The 19,039-nt window shown below is 39.3% G+C and overlaps 1 protein-coding gene across 2 annotated transcripts; it reads left to right on the top strand.

Moving 5' to 3' along the window:
- Positions 1 to 274: 274 nt before the first annotated feature.
- Positions 275 to 17,255, top strand: LOC148351837 (synapse differentiation-inducing gene protein 1-like). Of its 2 annotated transcripts, none has more exons than XM_088354259.1 (4): positions 275 to 610; positions 6,674 to 7,115; positions 14,198 to 14,335; positions 16,448 to 17,255. In XM_088354259.1, the coding sequence occupies exons 2-4, from the start codon at positions 6,726 to 6,728 to the stop codon at positions 16,604 to 16,606; spliced, it is 687 nt and encodes a 228-aa protein (XP_088210385.1). In that variant the 5' UTR covers positions 275 to 610; positions 6,674 to 6,725; the 3' UTR covers positions 16,607 to 17,255. The 2 variants fall into 2 exon arrangements, with proteins under 2 accessions (XP_088210385.1, XP_088210386.1); XM_088354260.1 differs by lacking the exon at positions 275 to 610 and adding an exon at positions 5,436 to 5,475.
- The last annotated feature ends 1,784 nt before the right edge of the window (positions 17,256 to 19,039 follow it).

Genomic DNA, 19,039 nt, shown 5'->3' with positions numbered 1-19,039 from the left:
ATTAGCATATTTGTTATTGGAGTAATCCAAAAATAATATAAACTAATCCGGTTGGATTACATTGATATTATAGAATTCGGAATATGTTACTGATTACAGTTTTCAACGGGTAATTAGTAATTGTTTTGGATTAAATTTCTAAAGCAACACTCCCAACCATGTAAATAAATAACAAATCCTGGCACTTTCATTCGTTGCATCTTAATAAGAGGTGTTTCCCCCCACCCAACCTGTTCCGCTGCACGCACCGATGCGTAAAACCGCAATCCGACTCATGATGCAACGGCAGGGGAGGAACTTGAATCAAATCGGCGCTCATCTCCAGTCATCAGTTGGCATCTCCCCGAACCAGACGTCTCCTGGAGTCTGCACAACCCCAAAATAGGTCTCGCTATCCCGCGGGATCCCGCTGAGCCTCTCCAGTCTGCATGCATGCGTAAAATGGAGCTCCGCGGTTATCTCCGTGCGCGCGCTCGGTGCAGCTTTGGCACTCTTCTCTTACACGCCGATGGAAAAACTTGCTCGGAGAGAATGGATTCTGCCTCCCCCGAATCGATGATGTGAAGACAGAACCGGAGCAAGGATGCTGCTCGAGAACATTTCAACCAAGGTTCTTATAGCTTTGTTGTTTTTGTTGCGATTTAACAGGTGTGTGTTACAATATAAATGATTTATATAAAGGCAGCACGGCGGCGCAGTGGTTAGCGCGTGTGCGGCACACTTCTGAGGTCATGAGATCGAACCTCCTGGGTGGAGTTTGTATATTCTCCCCATGCTTGCGTGGGTTTCCTCCGGGCACTCCGGTTTCCTCCCACATTCAAAAAACATGCATGTAAGGTTAATTGGCCGGTCCAAATTGTCCCTAGGTGTGAATGAGCAAGCGAATTGTCTGTCCCTTTGTGCCCTGCGACTGGCTGGCAACCAGTTCAGGGTGTCCCCTGCCCACTGCCCGATGATTGCTGGAATGGGCTCCAGCACCCCTGCGACCCTACTGAGGATAAGCGGTGCAGATGATGGATGGATTTATAATACAACATGGACCGTATTTTCCAAAATACAAGGTGCAACAAACCCAAGTAATCCCTCATTTTTTTGTGGGAGTTGCGTTCCAAAAATGACCCTCTATAGTCAAAACCCGTGAAGAAGAAACTAGGGCTGCAACAACAAATCGATAAAATAGATTAAAATTGATTATCAAAAGCAAATGTCATCATTGATTCGTTGTGTCGACAGATTTTTGGGCCACTCAGCACGTTAATTCAATTTGAATAAGAGTGCATTGAATTTTATTGTGATGTTCAGGGGACGTGACGAGACCACATTTTGTTGTGCTATGTCCTCTTGACCCTGCGACGAACTTCTAGAGGCACATTGGTCCAGAAAAGGGAGACTCGAGACCGTTTTATATGAAAACATACTTAATAATTGCAGGCAAAACGCTTCAATTTTTTTTAATTGTTTTATTTTATAGAATATTCTGTTGTTTTCTGCACGATTTTTCTATTTGTTCAAAACTTCAATATTTGAATAAAGAGGAAGATAATAAAAATGTGTTTGTTTTTTTACTATACATCGATTGATCAAAAATACATTTCATTAGATTCATCGATTGTTAAAATAATCAATAATTGCAGCCCTAGTAGAAACCTTCATTTATTCGTTTATTTATAAAATATTACGTATTAAAGCCAAAGTACAAACCTAATATAAGGCTAAATTGTTTAACAAATAAAAACTTTTTTACAGTCAAATCATAATTTTAAAGATAATCTTGCTGCTTTATTGCATAAATGTGTGGTGGATAAAATTGTTTCAAATTATATGTATTTGGTTGAGAATCCTATAACGATGGATACTGATTAGGCCAGTGGGTGGTGCTCACAGTTTCCCACACAAATTAATTCAAATTGGCCTCTGCCAAGGGGTGTGTGTGGTAGCACATGGTCTCACAAGAGTTCTTATCCTTTTTGGGAGTTGATATGGAGACTCTCCTCATCCAGGAGACAGGTACAGGGAGAACCACGGGCTCTCCAAGCCTCGTGGCTCTGAGGTGGCATGGCCCCAAGTCGGGATGCCTCGGTCTGCCATCTTGGTGCGGACACGATCCGCTTTACTTCACATGATACTTTGTCGCCATCATGTGAAGTTTATGGAAAATTGGATCTACTTTCTGGTCGGTAACCCGGAATGTATAAAAAATATATGCCTGGAGTTTATATAAGCTTTATATAAGCCTTATAAGATAGGACTCACATCCTCTATCTATGTATGTTCTTTGGAAAACCCTAAGAATGTGTTCTGCTTGGACTTTTAAAAAAATAAATCATTTTTCCACTATCAATCATTTTTACAAAGAGCTGCATCTGGCTCCAAAGCAAGTTTACCAGATCGGAAGTCCAAGTTTGTTGTTAATAGAAAGCATCTTCCTGCCATTTGGTGCTTTTGTTGGTCCAGAGCTATTTGTTTACATGTTTTGGAGAAACCTGAAATTGAAAAATATTTGCACATCGAAATGTTGATTTGACAAGAGGTTTAACATATGTGTAGAATTTACACCGGATTGGTGGTGGCACGTGAACTAAAAAGGGGGCGGGGCAACTGTTTAGCCAATCAGAATGCAGAACACATTGCACAATGAAAATCCGTGGTGTATCAAAATCACAAAACGTAAACCGCGATACAGCAAGGAAATGGGCATGGGCTTGATTCCGGTCAATTATTGTCAATGTTTTTGATTGATCAATCATTGCACAAAAATGGAAGTATCCCGTACAACCTTGGTAACGCAAACATTTCGGTACTTTATGCATTTGTATGCATTTCAATCTTATTTACAGTATAAAAAACAAACCAGACTATAAGGTTCACTTTCAAATATCCTGCCATTTTTTGTTTTTTAGGTGCCCCATACAGTCTGGAGAATACGGTATTATTCATGATACACGCGCCTGCTAAGTGCACCTCTTCTGTATGTTTCGATGAATTATTTGTGCGCGAGGGATGAGATTCTATTGTCTAATGTGGTGTATAATGGAAATGTGAGTCTGCATCCTGCACGTGCGCCTACATTCGTACCCGTTTTTCCCACCTATCGTTCACACTTGTCCAGGCGGAACATTTGTGTCTGGTGCTGTTATTGTGTTGTGTGCGAGGGAAGCTTACAAGCGAGGCTGCACTCGTAGATAGATACTCAGTATGCTTTCTATTTTTCTGTCCCCACACAAACGGAGCGTTATTTCCTATTCTCCAAAAAGAAGTCAATCTCCATTGTGCACTTTTTATTGGCTTACAACCGTTGTAACAATGCGGGCAATTTGCTACCCAATTCCATCCTTTTAGGATTTATGACCTCAATTTTCCTGCTAGATGTTGTGGAATTCAGGCAAGATTTTTTGGAGCCCCCACTGGGCCTTCTATTCCTCAAAATAGAAAGGCAAGACTGGCTTTTTGTGCGCTGTAGTTAGTATGTTCCAATAACCCACAGTCAGGGTATATTAAATTGTTATATTTATTCATTCTTAAAGTTGTTTTTAACTTAAAGTCTATTAAATGGAACCCTGGTGTCTTGTGAACCAGATTTGATATTCAAATGTATCTCAAGTATTGAAAGAGAGAGGAAGGGCTGCGATGGCGGTGTCAGGGACGGAAAAAGCGGGTCGGTAGCCGGGACAGAAGAGCAAAAACGTGGTTGAGGTCGTAAGCGAGTCGTAAGCCAAGAAAGGAGAGTAGACGTGGTCGGGGACAAAAAGAGGTCAAAAGCCAGGACGGAGAGTAGACGTGGTCAGGATCAAAAACAGGTCGGGGGACAAACAGGAGCAGAAACATGACAGGTGGGAGTCAGGGTCTAAAAAAGGCTTGCCTAGTGTTAACAGAGGTTAACAGACGGACTGACAACAGGGGACAGACAGGACTAGGTTCAAATAATGACAGGGAGCCAATCAGAACCCGCGGTGGTTGACGCCAAATGAGCGGGCACATGTGATTCACATCAATTTTCATGACATTAGTAAACGTACCCTAAATTGAAAATGTTTTTTTGGGTAAAATGTATCTTCAAAGATGTTTTATTTTGTCAAAAAAGATGTGAGGTAGAATATACGATAATATTAGTCGTCCACGATGCTGCCTCTGTAGCGAAAAACGAAATTAATGTATTGCTACTAGTAAATGGTAAAGTATTCCTAAAAAAGTAATCTAACTCCCACATGTTGTCATTCTGATCCCCTTGCTTCCTTGAAAGCAGCATCCGAATATTGATAACATTATGTTGTTTTGTCTAATTCTTCAAACATTTGAGCATTATTTTTAATATTAACTATGTACTATTAAGGGCAGCACGGTGGCAGAGGTTCAGGGTTCAGGTCCAGCTGCAGCTTCCCCATGTGGAGTTTGCATGTTCTCCCCATGCTTGTCAGGTTATTTGGCCGGTCCAAATTGTCCCTAGGTGTAAATGAGCGAGTGAATGGTTGTCTGTCTCTGTGTGCCCTGCGACTGGCCGGCAACCAGTTCAGGGTGTCCCCTGCCCACTGCCAGAAGATAGCTGAGATCGGGCTACAGCACTCCCATGACCCTACTGTGGATAAGCGGTGCAGATAATGGATGGATGGGTGTATTATTAAAGTTGGAGTGGGGGATTTAAAAATTGGTACCTCTCTGACATCATCTACTGGCTTAAAGTCCCGATTGCAGCCTGTTCATGATGTGCGTGCAAATACATGCATTTGTTTGACACACTCAAATAATGTTTCTTTTTTCATCTTTTGGGGGGGTTGGGGTTGGCTTTTGGACTTTACTAGAAGCAGGCTTTTTCTTACTTTTAACATTTTCATGCTCAACTGACAAATCTAAATTGAAAAAAACCTGCAGGGACGAGCATGACGTCTCTCTCCAGCACTCCCCCCACCTCCAATCCCACTTACCTAATGTGTTCCATCTCAAACAGCTCTGATAAAATCAAAATAAAAGCAGATAGGCACAATGGCAAAAAAAGCATAATGACTCCTTGAAATCAGTTGAGCATTGTTAACACAAACCTAATGAAGAAAATATTTAACTATTGTGTTTTTAGGGACACCTCAAAACCCATCTTTAAGCATGTTTAAGTTAACGTGTCCACAAACAACTAAACTCTTTTTGTTTTGTCAATTTATTAATAGTTGACTTCCATGTTGTTGTTTTTTTTTTTTTTAATAAGTTTAGAGTTATTACAACTGTTTACAGTGTGGGAAGTTAAATATCGTGCGTTGTATGTTCTCCTTTGGTTCTGCTAATAAAAGCGAGTCAGCAGACCAAGAGATCCAAATTTACCTATGCTGCTTATCGTGTTTTCCATTACATGTGGAAATGCATGTGCGTGCGTATGTGTGCGGGAGGGTGCGAGACAAACATTGAGCAGATGGTGATTTCATTGCACAGTATGCTCAGGACGTGTGCACTGAAAATCGACAAACAAGGACAGCCTTATTTTCAACCGGGGTGAGCATTTTCATATGAATATCAAAAACAAAGAATTTTAATAAATTTAATGGATTTTCCAGACTATAAGGCTCACCCAAAAACCCAATATTGACCGGAAATTTGACCATGTGCCTTATAATCCGGTTTGCCTTATATGCGGACGAAATAGCAAATGTGTTACCTTAATTTTGCAATTTTTTATCAATCCGAAAATCACATCGCTGGCCACAACTGCCTTACAATGGTAAGAGCACCAAATCCTAACCACTGGGACCTGAGGGACATGGATAGTTGTTCACAAATGCATAACATTGGATGCAATGGGAATCGAACCGGGGTCACGGATGTGAGAGCACCGGATCCTCTCAAAGAGACCACTAGCGATATGGACAACACATGAAATCGCTTTAGGTCTCATTATCACACTATTTTTATACACAGTGCCAGATAGGTTAAAAAAACGAGAAAACAGAAAATGATTAAGAATCGGTATAACATTTTGTTTAACCTTTTCTCAGCTCGAACTAAGCATTATGGGTGACAAAAGTTTTGAATAAGTGCGGCCATGCGTTTATTTATATCTTTAAGGATGACTGAATTATTTCCCACAATGCTTTTCTCTTTATTCAGTTCAGAATCCTGTGTGCTTGGCAAAGATTTTGTGAGTCTTCAATACAATACTGTCATTGGTCCCCAATCTTTTCTGTACCACGGACTGGTTTAATTTCTTCTATTCCCCCAGCCCGGTATCGATAACAACATCAACAATTTGGTACTGTGCCTAAAAATAGTGTTATGATGAGATAAAAACTTTCATGTGACGTCTATATTAGTAGTGAATAAGATCGGGGTTTGATTCCATTGCATCCAAAGTTATGAAATTGTGGTAAGTAATATACTCGGACTGATCAATCAATGCAAAAATATGTTACTCTATTTTTTGTGCAAACCTAGCCCTGACTGTATTTCTAATACCCTGCGCCTTTTAGTCCGGTGTTTGTGGAGTGCGCCTTAGAGGGTCCATCCATCCATCCATTATCTGCACCGCTTATCCTCAGTAAGGTCGCAGGGGTGCTGGAGCCCATCCCAGCCATCCTCAGGCAGTGAGCAGGGGACACCCTGTACTGGTTGCCAGCCAGTCGCAGGGCAGCCTTAGAATGTAAAGAATACTATATCAAAATGTACTGAATCTGTAAATATTTGTCGCATATTCCAGCTTCCGGACTGCCAAACTCCCCTTGGACCATAACATCGTGATTGAGATCACCATGGAGAGCCTCAGTGAGCTCCAAAACCCGCTCCTGGACAAAAACAGTAAGCGTCCAAGTCTTGGTTACCATAGCGACAACCCAAGCCATCCGCATCCGCGCCAAGATGGCCTCAAGGGCTTCCTCCAAGCTGAGCACAAGTGCCAACAGTTCTTGGACGCCACTTCGCTTCATTTGGCGGTGGAGGCCTTCTACAAGCCCGACACAGTCCCGGGTACGGACGACGCCAGCTTGCACAGCAAAGAACCAAAGTGCGATAGCTTTGAAACCACCTTCACTGAGGACAAGGACTGGGCACCGAGTGAGGACGGCGTGGGGAAAGAAGAGAAGGACGAGAAGATTTTGACGGTGTCGTATGAGGTGGAGGACGAGCAGGTGCCAGAATATGAGGTGAGTCTGAAATCACGTCCCACCAGGGAATCCGTCTATTTCAGCAGTGTCAAACTTTCACCGATGACCACATGAGCATATTGGCTTATTTAAGTATTGATCATTATATTTTTTGGTATTGGTCAACTCTCCATACAGCTGAGATACGAGATGTTCGAGTACCATTAGCAGGTTAACCTTATTAGTGTTAATACCAGCCTTTTTAGGGTATCTGAACGCACAATGGTAGCTGGTACCAGTATCGGCTGCCTACCAGGGGTCATTTAACAGTTAATGAACCTTACATCAAATGAAAAGTGAATTACCATTAAAAGTAGGTGTATTTTGTATCTGTAATAATGATCAGTCAAGATTTGGGTGTTAGGCCCCCACTACCCACTACTGTGAGATCCATATCGTGTTGTTTAGCCCGATATGTTTTTTCCCCTTGGTATCGATATACTTGCGTTATCGAGACATTTGGATATTGTTTTTCAAAAGCACAAGGAGTCAGTGTTGCCGCTCCGTCCCAAAGCTCCTCACACCAGCATCTGTTGGTAGCTTGAAAGGGGGGGACGGTGAGGGTAGGAGAATCATAGCTTCAGGTTGCCGAAGTCCTTGGACACATTCTGAAGATACACGTCATGTATATATATATATATATATACATATACACGTCAAGAAAAGCTGAGTCGTTCTTGAGGAGGTGTATGAGAGTTTTCTGGAGGTCAGCTTTGTTGCAGGATGGCTGTGGAGGCTCCACAGACCCCATCAAGGTGGATGAGAGTTCGCATGGGGCTGGAGGGACCACTACTGCAGTAGTCTTCCTCGGGGACTGTTGAAAGGCGTTCGGTGACAAAAGGACAGAAACCGAACCAGGAATGGAAAGATCGGGAAATTACCGGTTCTTGGAAGTTGGAGGGGGGCACCAAGCTGCTGGGAAGAAAACCTGGCCCTAGGAGAGGTTTTTGGAGTCCCCTATTTAAAGACTGGACTGATGGTTTAATTGAGCCTTGTAGATCTTCTTCCAGATAAGCACAGGGTCCCACTGATGCCACTGCGGACCCATTGTTCCATTTCTAGCGCTGATTGTCTTTGGCTAATGTTAATGAGACAAATGAATCCCAGCTCATCTCTTAATAGATGTTCAATGGATTACTTACCTGGCAAATAAACAACAAATGTCAGAAGTACAATAGATAGGTTATTCTTTGCAATCATTAGGCTTAATTTTAAAAGAGAATTTAAAGGTTGTTAGCTCGAAGGAAGGAAGAAAGTGTCCGCTCTTTAATGAGACAGTTATTATTTTGTGAAGTTCACTGTCTGCCTCGCCGCTCGGGAAGAGAAGTGTGCAGTTAGTTCATTAACAATAAGTTATAAGGGGTCAGCTTGTCTCGGTGCTTGGGAGATGTTTTTCCATTTGCATTTTGCTTCATTTTAACAAGCTAAGAGAGCGGCGGCGTCATTTGGCAATCCCTCTTCCTCGAAAAGGTCAGGCGAACTTTTGAGTCTTTCAAGTTTGCCGCGCTTTATAATTGCCATCTTATTGTTCTAGCCGGCGAGGAGTCGCAAAAGAGAAGCGGCAAAGTCATTTCGGATCTGTGGGGAATCTCATTTCACTCCATCAGAGCATTTTTTTTCTTTTATAGTGGATTGAGATGTAGCATGCCCGCAAGAGATGTGGTCGGCGCCTCTTGTGTCCCTGGAGCAGGTGGCCGAAGGTTGAGGTTATTTCCCGGTAATTCGACCAAGAAAATTCTTTAGACCAGGTGTGGTCGAGTCAAAGTTGCCTTTGAAGGTTTTGATCTGTACAACCAAACATATTCTGTAGTATCTGTCCCTTTAAGTAGGGTTATCTTCCCTGGTATGTCTTTCCAGAGCATTTGTGTTCTGTACCAAAGAAGATGCTAACTTCCTGTTAATGTTCAAATGCTAGCATTAGGGTTAGTCAAGTCAAATCATGTTTATTTGTATAGCCCTTATTCACAAAGAGACTCAAAGGGCTGCACAGACAACAGATTATTGCAGACTACAGACTATTATGACACCATCCCCTGATCTAAAACCTACATGAGGGCAAGGAAAAACTCAAAAACCTCAACATGAGGAAAATATAGAAACCTTGAGAAGGGACCGCACATGAGGTAATCTCCCTTCCAGGATGACCAGGCAGCAACAGATGTAGCAATAACAAATAATACTCTACAATTTTAATAGCGTTTGTTTTACATTTAAGTATATGTTCTTTGTGTCAATAAAAAGCTCAGAAAGTACTTAATAACAGCAGAAGTGCAGTGGTTTTGTCTAGGTTTGCATTAGGGCTAAATTATGATGCATTCAAGGTGGTAAGGATTTTCTACATATCATTATCTTCTCTGATGCTTCCTTTTTACCTGTTATATAATAAGATAAAAAGAATAATCTGGCCAGGTAGGTCAAGTTTTATTTGCAAATAATGTTCCCAATCCTATCTATTGACTAATTTTCCTTAGTTCCTTATTAGAAAAGACTATGCAGCATGCTACCATGGCTTCTTGGTCAGTCCATGACCACAAGTAAGTTCAGAATGCCCTGTGTGAATCTAAAAAAAAGCCTATATTCATCTGGGGTGCACCTAATCATTTGTCGTTGGTACACAAATTCAAACATAAGATAATAGTCTAAAAAATATAGTTACATACAAAAGTTGCCTTGGAGTCACAGTAACAGCACATAACAATCTCAAAAACCACTGTGGAGTCTATCAAATTTCATCAACGCATTGTAATGTCCAAAACGTAACCAGTTAACTTAACAGTTTTGAAAACATCTCAGCTTTTGATTGATCGACATGCATAACCGTTCATCGAATTACACTTCCTTTGGGTTTTCCCTTTCATCGCTGTTCATCTGATAACGATCGATTACATGTTCTGTTTTGCTTTTTTGCTCTTTTCACGTTTGTGAGGAGGGACGGTCTTCGTGGTGACAGATATGGGCTGCCTGTCCAGGTGCGAGCGTTCATAAAGCAGATAACGGTTCTGGGGGGGCTTTGTAATCTTGTTTTGGCACGGGGGCAGATGTTGGGATGTTGATTTAGTGTGGCGCTTGACGTCGAAATTAATACAAGCCTGAGTCGCAATGCATCTCATTTATTGTGGACGGGAATACAAGGTGACATTTGCCGGTCAATATTCTGCAAATTTTTCCTGCTTGCCTTCTAACTGGCTTCCGTTCTCAGAAACAAGGACAATGTCCTCACAGGTAGACAGCAAAAATTATTCTTATTTGTAGTTAATTCAATACTTGAATGATTAGTTTGTCAGGATCTGGCACGCCCCCTTACCCAACAGGGTGGCAACCGAGTTTGGAAGTGGGCAAGTCAAGTCAAGTCAAGTCATTTTTATTTGTATAGCCCTTAATCACAAAGAGTCTCAAAGGGCTGCACAGGTTATTACACAGACTATTTTTTAGACTATTATTACATCATCTCTTGATCTGGAACCAACATGAGGGCAAGGAAAAACTCATAAACCTCAACATGAGGAAAATGAAGAAACCTTGAGAAGGGACCGCACATGTGGCATCCCCCTTTCAGGATTACCAGACAGCAAATGAATCACAAGTAATACAGAAATATTGTCCACGAAAAGTGTTGGTTATTCATATGCTATAGAGTATAAGTGTGTTTTAAGCTTGGATTTAAATATTTCCACTGAGGTTGCAGATCGGACCTTAACACCAATGGAAAATGATGTTGTCTTTTGGACAGGGTATATACAGTAGCTTAGCTCAGAGATAACATAAGGACTACATTGAAGCCCCAGTGTTTAATATTGGTCAACTAGATGGCGCTGTGTTTTCTAACGTGAACTAAAACCAGTGTCACAAAGCCTGACAAATGTGACAAATTCTGCTATGAAAAAGAAATACTAATTTCTTCACCTATGATTTTTTTTTTATAAAAATTAACATTGGTAGGATTCTTATGTATTTTTGCCTGGTATTCAAATCAATGCTGTTATTTTTACTGAATAAAAGTTTTTTGTACCACTAGGAGGCACTAAATATTACACTATGTCCTTTTAAGCATTTCTGTGACCTTCCTATTTTATTCAGTCCACAGACGAATTTTACACTCACGGTGTTACACCACCAGACCCCTGTTTTGACTGTACTCCTCTGCGGAATCTTATATACAGAAGCTTATAAAACAATATGTGTCCATTGTAAAGACACTCTATTATGAAAACCCACAGAACAAACTGTAAACAACAGAAAATGATAGCCAAGCACCCAGAGCAATTTGATTCAGTGAGCGGAAGGGGTCGGCGGATCTCTACACACATAGCACGCTCCCCTAAATGCATCCGTATCCTTCTTGTTTGCAGTATTTTGTGACATTTTCACCAAGGAACTATGCTCGCACCTTATTGAAACCATTATTTATGACAAAAATGATGGTCAAAATTAGCCTCAACAATCTTTGTCTGGAGAGCGATTTTGGTGGACTTGTTGAATTTTGTCTGATAATATATGGTGTGGCTCTCAAAAAGAAAATTGAAATATTTTGTTTTCATGGTTGAGTCTAAAACCTTACCGACCCCTGCTGTAGGAGGACAAATACGACCAAAATAAATCTCAAAGGCAACTTCAAAATATTCCAGTAGATAACGCCATCTTTTGGCTGAAATCATCATTTTAGCCTCTGTCAAGGTGCTCAAATAATTTTTTGGAGGGTTAGGGTTGGCATTTGGATTGTATTTGAAACAGTCCTTTTCTTACTTTCACCATTTTCATCCAAGAAAAAAAGAGAACCTCCAGCACGTGCGTGACATCCCTTTACTTCCCTTTATCCCCCCCGCCTCTTTCCCCCCAACCCAATGCGCTCCGAACACCAATAACAAAAGTAAGATAAAAGATGATAGTCGCGGTAAAAAGATGTATACAAAAGCTTTTTGAACTCATAAATATATATTATGCGGCTATTTTATAATTAATTAATCATTTCGAGCGCTTTTGGGTTCCTTTTTGGTCAACATTTTGGGTTACCAACCCCTAACACGGACCATACAAATGGGAATAACGAATGCGTAATACTAATCTGTTTAAAAAAAACATACAATAATACCCCGACGAGCAATAAATTGATTTCAAACACTTTGAGGGTTCGCTGCCTCTGGAGCGTGAATTATATTGTCTCCCACCTTGACCGATGGCGGCAGGAAGTGGAACTAATGAAAGCCGCTCGACTTTCCTTTCCCGATGTTGCAGAGGCCTTGGCCTCTTCAAAAGGTCAACCCGGCGTTCCTTTTTCCCGTCCTCGTTTCGCTTTTCTCGCCAATCGATGTCTGTCCGCTGTTAATTAGCGCCGCTCGGTCTTCGCTGCTGTTTGGAGCCAATAGGAAAGACATGCGAAGAAGAAATTTAGCACACAAATTGCGCTTGTCCTCCGGCCGTGTCCCTATCACCTCCCCATGACGGAAGCGTCCGTTAATCCCGCTTTATCTGTCAAGCCATTCGACGGAGGTGCTAAATCCACTCCGGTGTGCTAAACGCTTCCTGTTTTGGTGCTCTGCAAATAACTGCATGCTTAAGTGCTATCTAACTACCCACCGTGTAATTTTTTGATATAATAACAGCCAATTTTGTGTGGGTGGGTAATTGTATTGATTGAAATTTCAAGGTCCCAGCTAAACTCGCTTTCTTCCTCCCACATTGTGCTAAATTAAACTTCAAAATGGCACAGATTCAAGTATCGAAAATTATTTTGTATCAGTGAACGCACCGTGCCATTACCCTCTTATTACCATTGCGGCGTTTGACAAGCGTTATCTAAATGACCGTAATTTAAATAAACTCAAAGTAGTTCTCTAAAACACATACAAGGTGGCAGCAACTTCCCACAATCCTATCTCACTGGCATCAACGTGTGGCAACAGACTAATAACAGGCAAGAAATGACACAGACGAAGCATAATAAATAATACATTTTGTAAAACATTGTTTTGTTATCTGTATGTAACCAATAAAGATTTTTTTTTTATCCTTTCAACATTACTTTATTAGTTTTGATTGTCGAAGGTGTGAATTGGGGTCATGTATGATGTGTTTCTCTGTCTCCATGAATTGCTTCACCACCGACTACACAGGCCCATGAAACATCTGGTCATGGTGAAATATAGTTGAATATAAATGGACAAATGACAGATAGAGACTCGAAAACTTTTTTGGTCACATTTATAGTTTATGTTGTCTTACAATGTGTTAATGTTCAGTTCCAGTCTTTACTTTATTTTATATTTATAATCCTGAAAAATCTAAGTCTGTTTTTGTTTTGTTTTTCATTTTAAACTGTTATTACGTTATGTTTAATATTGCTAGATATTAAAAGTTTTGGTTGTTCTGAAAAACAATATGCCGAAGGTAATCACTCATAAAATGATTTCTGTCTCTTTTAAGTCCAAAATAATTGCAAATTAGCAGGCGGATTTGATGATACTTAGTCAATAAACGGTTGATTCTATTACTATAATATGTTGTTTAGTAAACATAAAACAGTGAACAATTAAAATCCTTTTACTTTCAACTTTTCTACGTTAGATATTTTTCTTTTTAGCACTTTCTATTATTATACTGGTTATCTTTGGATAAATGCTGCGATGGAAACTTATGGATCAAAATTCTTTCAATTTTATAATAGATAGATAGATAGATAGATAGATAGATAGATAGATAGATAGATACTTAATGACGTGAGTAATATCATTTTACAATAAAAACAAGATTAAACACTTTTGATAGTGGTTCTGTCACTGGGAATAACATTTTCCTATTATTGAATTAATGTTTTCAACAACGTTCATTTAAAGTAATAAATTTAAGTAATGTTGCTTCTACTACCATGCTAAATGTTAGCATTTGAGTAGTGATCATCAGGGATTCTCTGTATGTTTACTTTGACAGTAAATGTCAATTATTATTTACATATAGAAGCTTTTAAATGGTTTTTTTTATTAATTTAAAGACAGTGTACGTAGATTCAATTGAGTACGGCTAGCTAAAATCACCGAAACAGCTGTTCAATCTTCAAGAGTTGTTTTATTTATGTTTTTTTGTTGCAGAGTGACAGTTCGAGCGAGAGCGAAAGCGAGGACAACTTCCTGATGCTTCCTCCTCGAGACTACCTGGGCCTGACTATCTTCTCCATGCTCTGCTGCTTCTGGCCTTTGGGCATCGTTGCCTTCTGCTACTCTCACAAGGTAGAAAGATTACAGTACTTAGTTCCTGGTCACTTTCAAGGCCTTTGTACTCACCTCTCCCCTTATAGTGGCATTAAAATTGGACATTTAATGCTAATGTAACAAGCAACTAGTCACAACTTTCGTTAGTACCTATCAGAGGTGGGTAGTAACGGAGTACATTTACTCCGTTACATTTACTTGAGTAAGTTTTGGGAAATTTGGTACTTCTGGGAGTATTTATAAATGCCTATACTTTTTCTTTTACTTGAGTAAATTTGTGAAGAAAAAAACGGTACTTTTACTCCGCTACATTAGGCAACATTGTTACTTCGTTACTTAATAAATCCATTGCACGTATGTACGCGTATGTCTGTCTCCGCTAAGGCACATTTATTTTGACGCAGAACTTGGCCAGGCTCTACCATGTTTAAATCAAAGGTAGCAGCCTCGTCACGTGACCATATTCAACTTCAGCGAGGAAAAGTTGTTGACGAAACAGATCAAATATGTCGCGCAGCAATACTGACTATGAAAGCACAGAAGAATAGGAGTGCCCCTGTCCTCATATCAAAAGCATGTTCCCTATAAAAAGGGTGCCAAACACCAGCTACAATATGCAATGTCTCCTTTGTTTGAGTTCATTGGCTAGCTTGTTGTTCTGCTTGCAAAGCCTGTTAAGATAAAAATATGCTACTTAGTGCTACGTGAGCTTAATTTATCTATTTGATTTATACTATTTTATTTTATTGCTTTAAAAAACACTTGAATTTACATTGATTATTTTAATCTACTTTTAAATTAAATGTATTTTTTGTTGATTAGATGGACTTTGATAATTTGATGATCTGATTGGCTGTTTTGAAGAAAAAAAATAATACGATGTTGCCATAGTTACTCAGTACTTGAGTCATTTTTTTCACCAAGCACTTTTTTACTTTTACTTAAGTAAATATTTTGATGACTATGTTTACTTCTACATGAGTCAGATTATTCTGAAGTAAAATTACATTTACTTGAGTAAATCTTCAGTCTACTCTACCCACCTCTGGTACCAATTAGAGCTGCAACGATTAGTTTACATTGTCGACAAAATTCGTTAATAAAAATAGTTGACAATGGATTCCATTCACGATTATTGTTGCCAGTCACATTTTCCAACCGAGTGAGGTGTCTTTCATGATTATAATCTATGCCGAGAGCGCAATAGTGGCTCTGTCTCGAGCAGTAACATACAGAAATGACAGCATCAACACCAAAACTTCTTAAGTAAGGAAGAATACGAAACTGAGTCTGACTCGCCTCAGTAAGATCCATGTAAAATTCAAGCTAATAGAGTCTGTGATGACATGCATTTGATACGCGTATATTTTGCTATGAAAGAGAGCTTGCGCGTGATGCCAGATTGTGCCTGACAAACGTATTTGGAATTAAATGCGGGTAGTCCGAAGAAGAAATGTCAGTTGTTACAAAATGCACATATGTTTTATTTACTGTTCAATTGCTCCGAATAAGCCTGTTCTTTGTTTACAGTGATACAAAAATGTCTACTTTTTAATTGTATTATTTATTTGCCTGTCCCTAAAAATGGACATAGGTAGATTTATTCATTTATGTCTCTACTGATCGAGCACTGTGTGTAATTGGTTAAAGATGGGGCATTATTCCTTATTTTTTTTACCAACCCGCAATATGTTTATTGTACACATTTTTCTTGTGTTTATTATTATTTGCCACATAAATAAAACAACTTTAAGCTAAATTTAAGAGAAAAAAATATACAGTTTCCTGAGTATTCGACTAATTGTTTCAGTAGTCTTTGATTATTCTATTAAAATAGTCGTTAGTTGCAGCCCTAGTAGCAAGCCTATTCCCCTCACTCAAGCTCTTTATTTCAATTACAACGGAGGGTATATTTTTCATAGCTGACAAAAAAACAACCCAAACAAACCATTCGTCAATGTCAAAACTCTGACCTAATTGCCATGGCAACAAAACGCAGCGAGAATGAGAGCGATTTCTTGTTTTCTCTGCGCTAACTGCGGCAACTAACACCTACTCGCGCACTCGCTGCCCATGATGACTAACCCGTTTTACTCTCTCATTTTATTTTTGTCTTTTTTTGTGGTTCAGACCGGCAACGCAGTCGCTAAGGGAGACTTCTCCAGAGCAGGAATGAGTTCCAGGAGAGCCCTTTTTCTGGCTGCTCTTTCTATTACCATCGGCACGGGAATGTATGTGGGCGTGGTGGTGGCCCTTGTGGCTTACCTGTCCAAACCCGGACGTATATAATGCTGACAAACGAGGGCACAGGGAGGAACGACTTTATCGATTCCAAGAAGAAGAGGAAATTGATTTCAGGACTTAATTTAAGGAGGAATGCTTCTTTAACAAAAAGACAAGGAAAGAGACCCAGCTTTCCATACTTTATTTTTGATGTGTGTATTTCCTTCTGATAAAATTTGAGTGCTAATGATTGTTTTTATATTGTCCAGATGCTAGGGCTGTTTAGAATGGATTTATGTAGACCAGGGATGTCAAACTCAGTTGGGCTCATGGGCCGGATCAATAAAAGAATGTCAACTTAAGTTGTTTTGCTTACTGTAGATTTTCAGTATTATTCTTTATCATTCAGGATGCTTTAATTGCTTACCCTACATTTTATAATCATGGATGGCAAGGAATCTTTTCTTGCATTTATTCACAAACAATGGGGAAAAAAAATATGGTTTTGGTGTTGAATGCCGTAACTGGTTTATGTTAACAGTTGAGTTAATGCCATTTTACACCTGAACCAACTCACCATGCTATAGAAACTGAATTGGAAGTTATGAAAACAAAGTATTTTTGCCTTAATTGTCGTAGTGGTTTGAGATGAATAAAATAGAAAATAGAATAGAAAATAAATGTTGTACCACTGCACAGGCAAATAGATTAGACTAGATCTACTAGGCTGGGCCTATTAAAGCTAAGAGTATATCTTTTACTGCACCTTAGCAGCCAGAGGGAGTATTTGGTTTGATTTTTTTTTTTAAATCATGACATTTGATAGAAAAGACCTAGAGACAGACCGGATCCGGCCCATAAGCCATATGCTTGACATGACTGATGTAGACGGCACTGCTGAGCAGTGATTCCGACTGATATTAGTGTTTCTTCTGTAGTGTTTTTTGTACTGTAACTGTCCATCACATCAACCGATTTAAGCATGAATGATAAAACGTCGTTCCTGAAAATGTCCGTCCTCAGTGATTTTCACACAATGCACAAATAAAATGGTTATATTTAACAATGTACATTCTTTAAAGTACCATAACAAAACTATATTGTACTCAAAATAAATATATTGTGTGCAATGGGAGGAAATTCTCTGTCTTCTGTTGAATAAAATTACATTTTAGAGCTGTAGTATTAATACTTTCATACTGTGATGTGATCATTTCCCTAATGGTTATTATACTCTCAGAATCTCATATTGAATATTTTTTTGAGTGCAGGTATTATTTGTCTGACGATCTGCTTGACTTAAGGGACATTATTTATCCTTGAATGCCTTCTAGTTGTAATAAAAACTTAAAATATATAACAATATTAATTTTTTTTTAAAGAAAAAAAAATGTGACGATGGGCTTTGAAAGGCAGGATATTATTTGGTCTCTATTAAACATGAATGCACTCAGTAATTGTCCATCTATACATGGTGTCTCAAACTCAATTTACCTGGGGGCTGCAGGAGCTAAGGTGTTGGTGAGGTTGAGCAAATAAGGGTTTTCCACAAAAACGTTTGGATACGATATTTCCACAGATTTTAAATATATGTTTTTAATTTCCTTAAACAAAATAAGATCTAAAAAATAAAAAATAAAATAATGCCCATGAAAATAAATCAGACAATCAATTGTAAGTTAAAACATGATCGGCTAGGGCTGCATTTAAAGGGACAGTGGGTTTTATTCCTCCTACTGGTGATAAGGGTCACTCATTAAAATAAATTTATTTGAAAAATAAGCAAAAATACAAGAATTATCATATAGATGTACAGACGCTGCCTTACTTACGAACAAGGTTCCAGACGATCTTTCGTAAGTTGAATTTGTTCGTAAGTTGCTTCAGTGCTATATTTTGTATGTTTTAGGTTTGTATAATAATAATAATAATAATAATAATTTCCTTGTATTGTCATTCTGTGTAACAATGTACACAGAACGAAATGTCGATTGCACCTGACCCGTTGTAGCGAGCCGATGCAGCCGCAGCCAACAGAGGGCGCCGCCGACCACTTTTTAAGTCTTAGGAATGACTCGGCCGGGGCGCGAACCACCGACCTTCCAGTCTCAAAGCGGGCGCCTTACCATCTAGGCTAAGTGTGTCTTGTATACGTAAACTGTATTGTTTTGTAATAAAAAAGAAACATTTCATAAAATAATATGCTCTAATAAGATAAATAAAGTTGATTTTAACTTATTTTTGGAAGATGAGCTTCAAGAGGTCCTACTCCGTGTTAAGAGAGTGGCCGAAAAAAAGCGATCCGACCATTTTCTCAACCCCATCAAGCTTTCTTATTCCACTTTCATTTCAAATTAAACGTCTGGCCTCTTCTTAACACTTTACACCAACCATATTGAATGGATGCACGAGATAATAAACAATAAAAATGTCAAAGTTCTTAGCGCGCTGGAGATTCAGTACAGTATGTTTACACATGAACTAGGAAGAGGAAGCGGA

This window comes from Urocampus carinirostris, chromosome 15, assembly GCF_059441175.1.
Source record: "Urocampus carinirostris isolate Australia breed hairy pipefish chromosome 15, RoL_Ucar_1.0, whole genome shotgun sequence".
NCBI classification, from domain to species: Eukaryota; Metazoa; Chordata; class Actinopteri; order Syngnathiformes; family Syngnathidae; genus Urocampus; species Urocampus carinirostris.
Note: the sequence above shows the minus strand (reverse complement) of the source record. Positions and strands in the feature narration are given on the sequence as shown.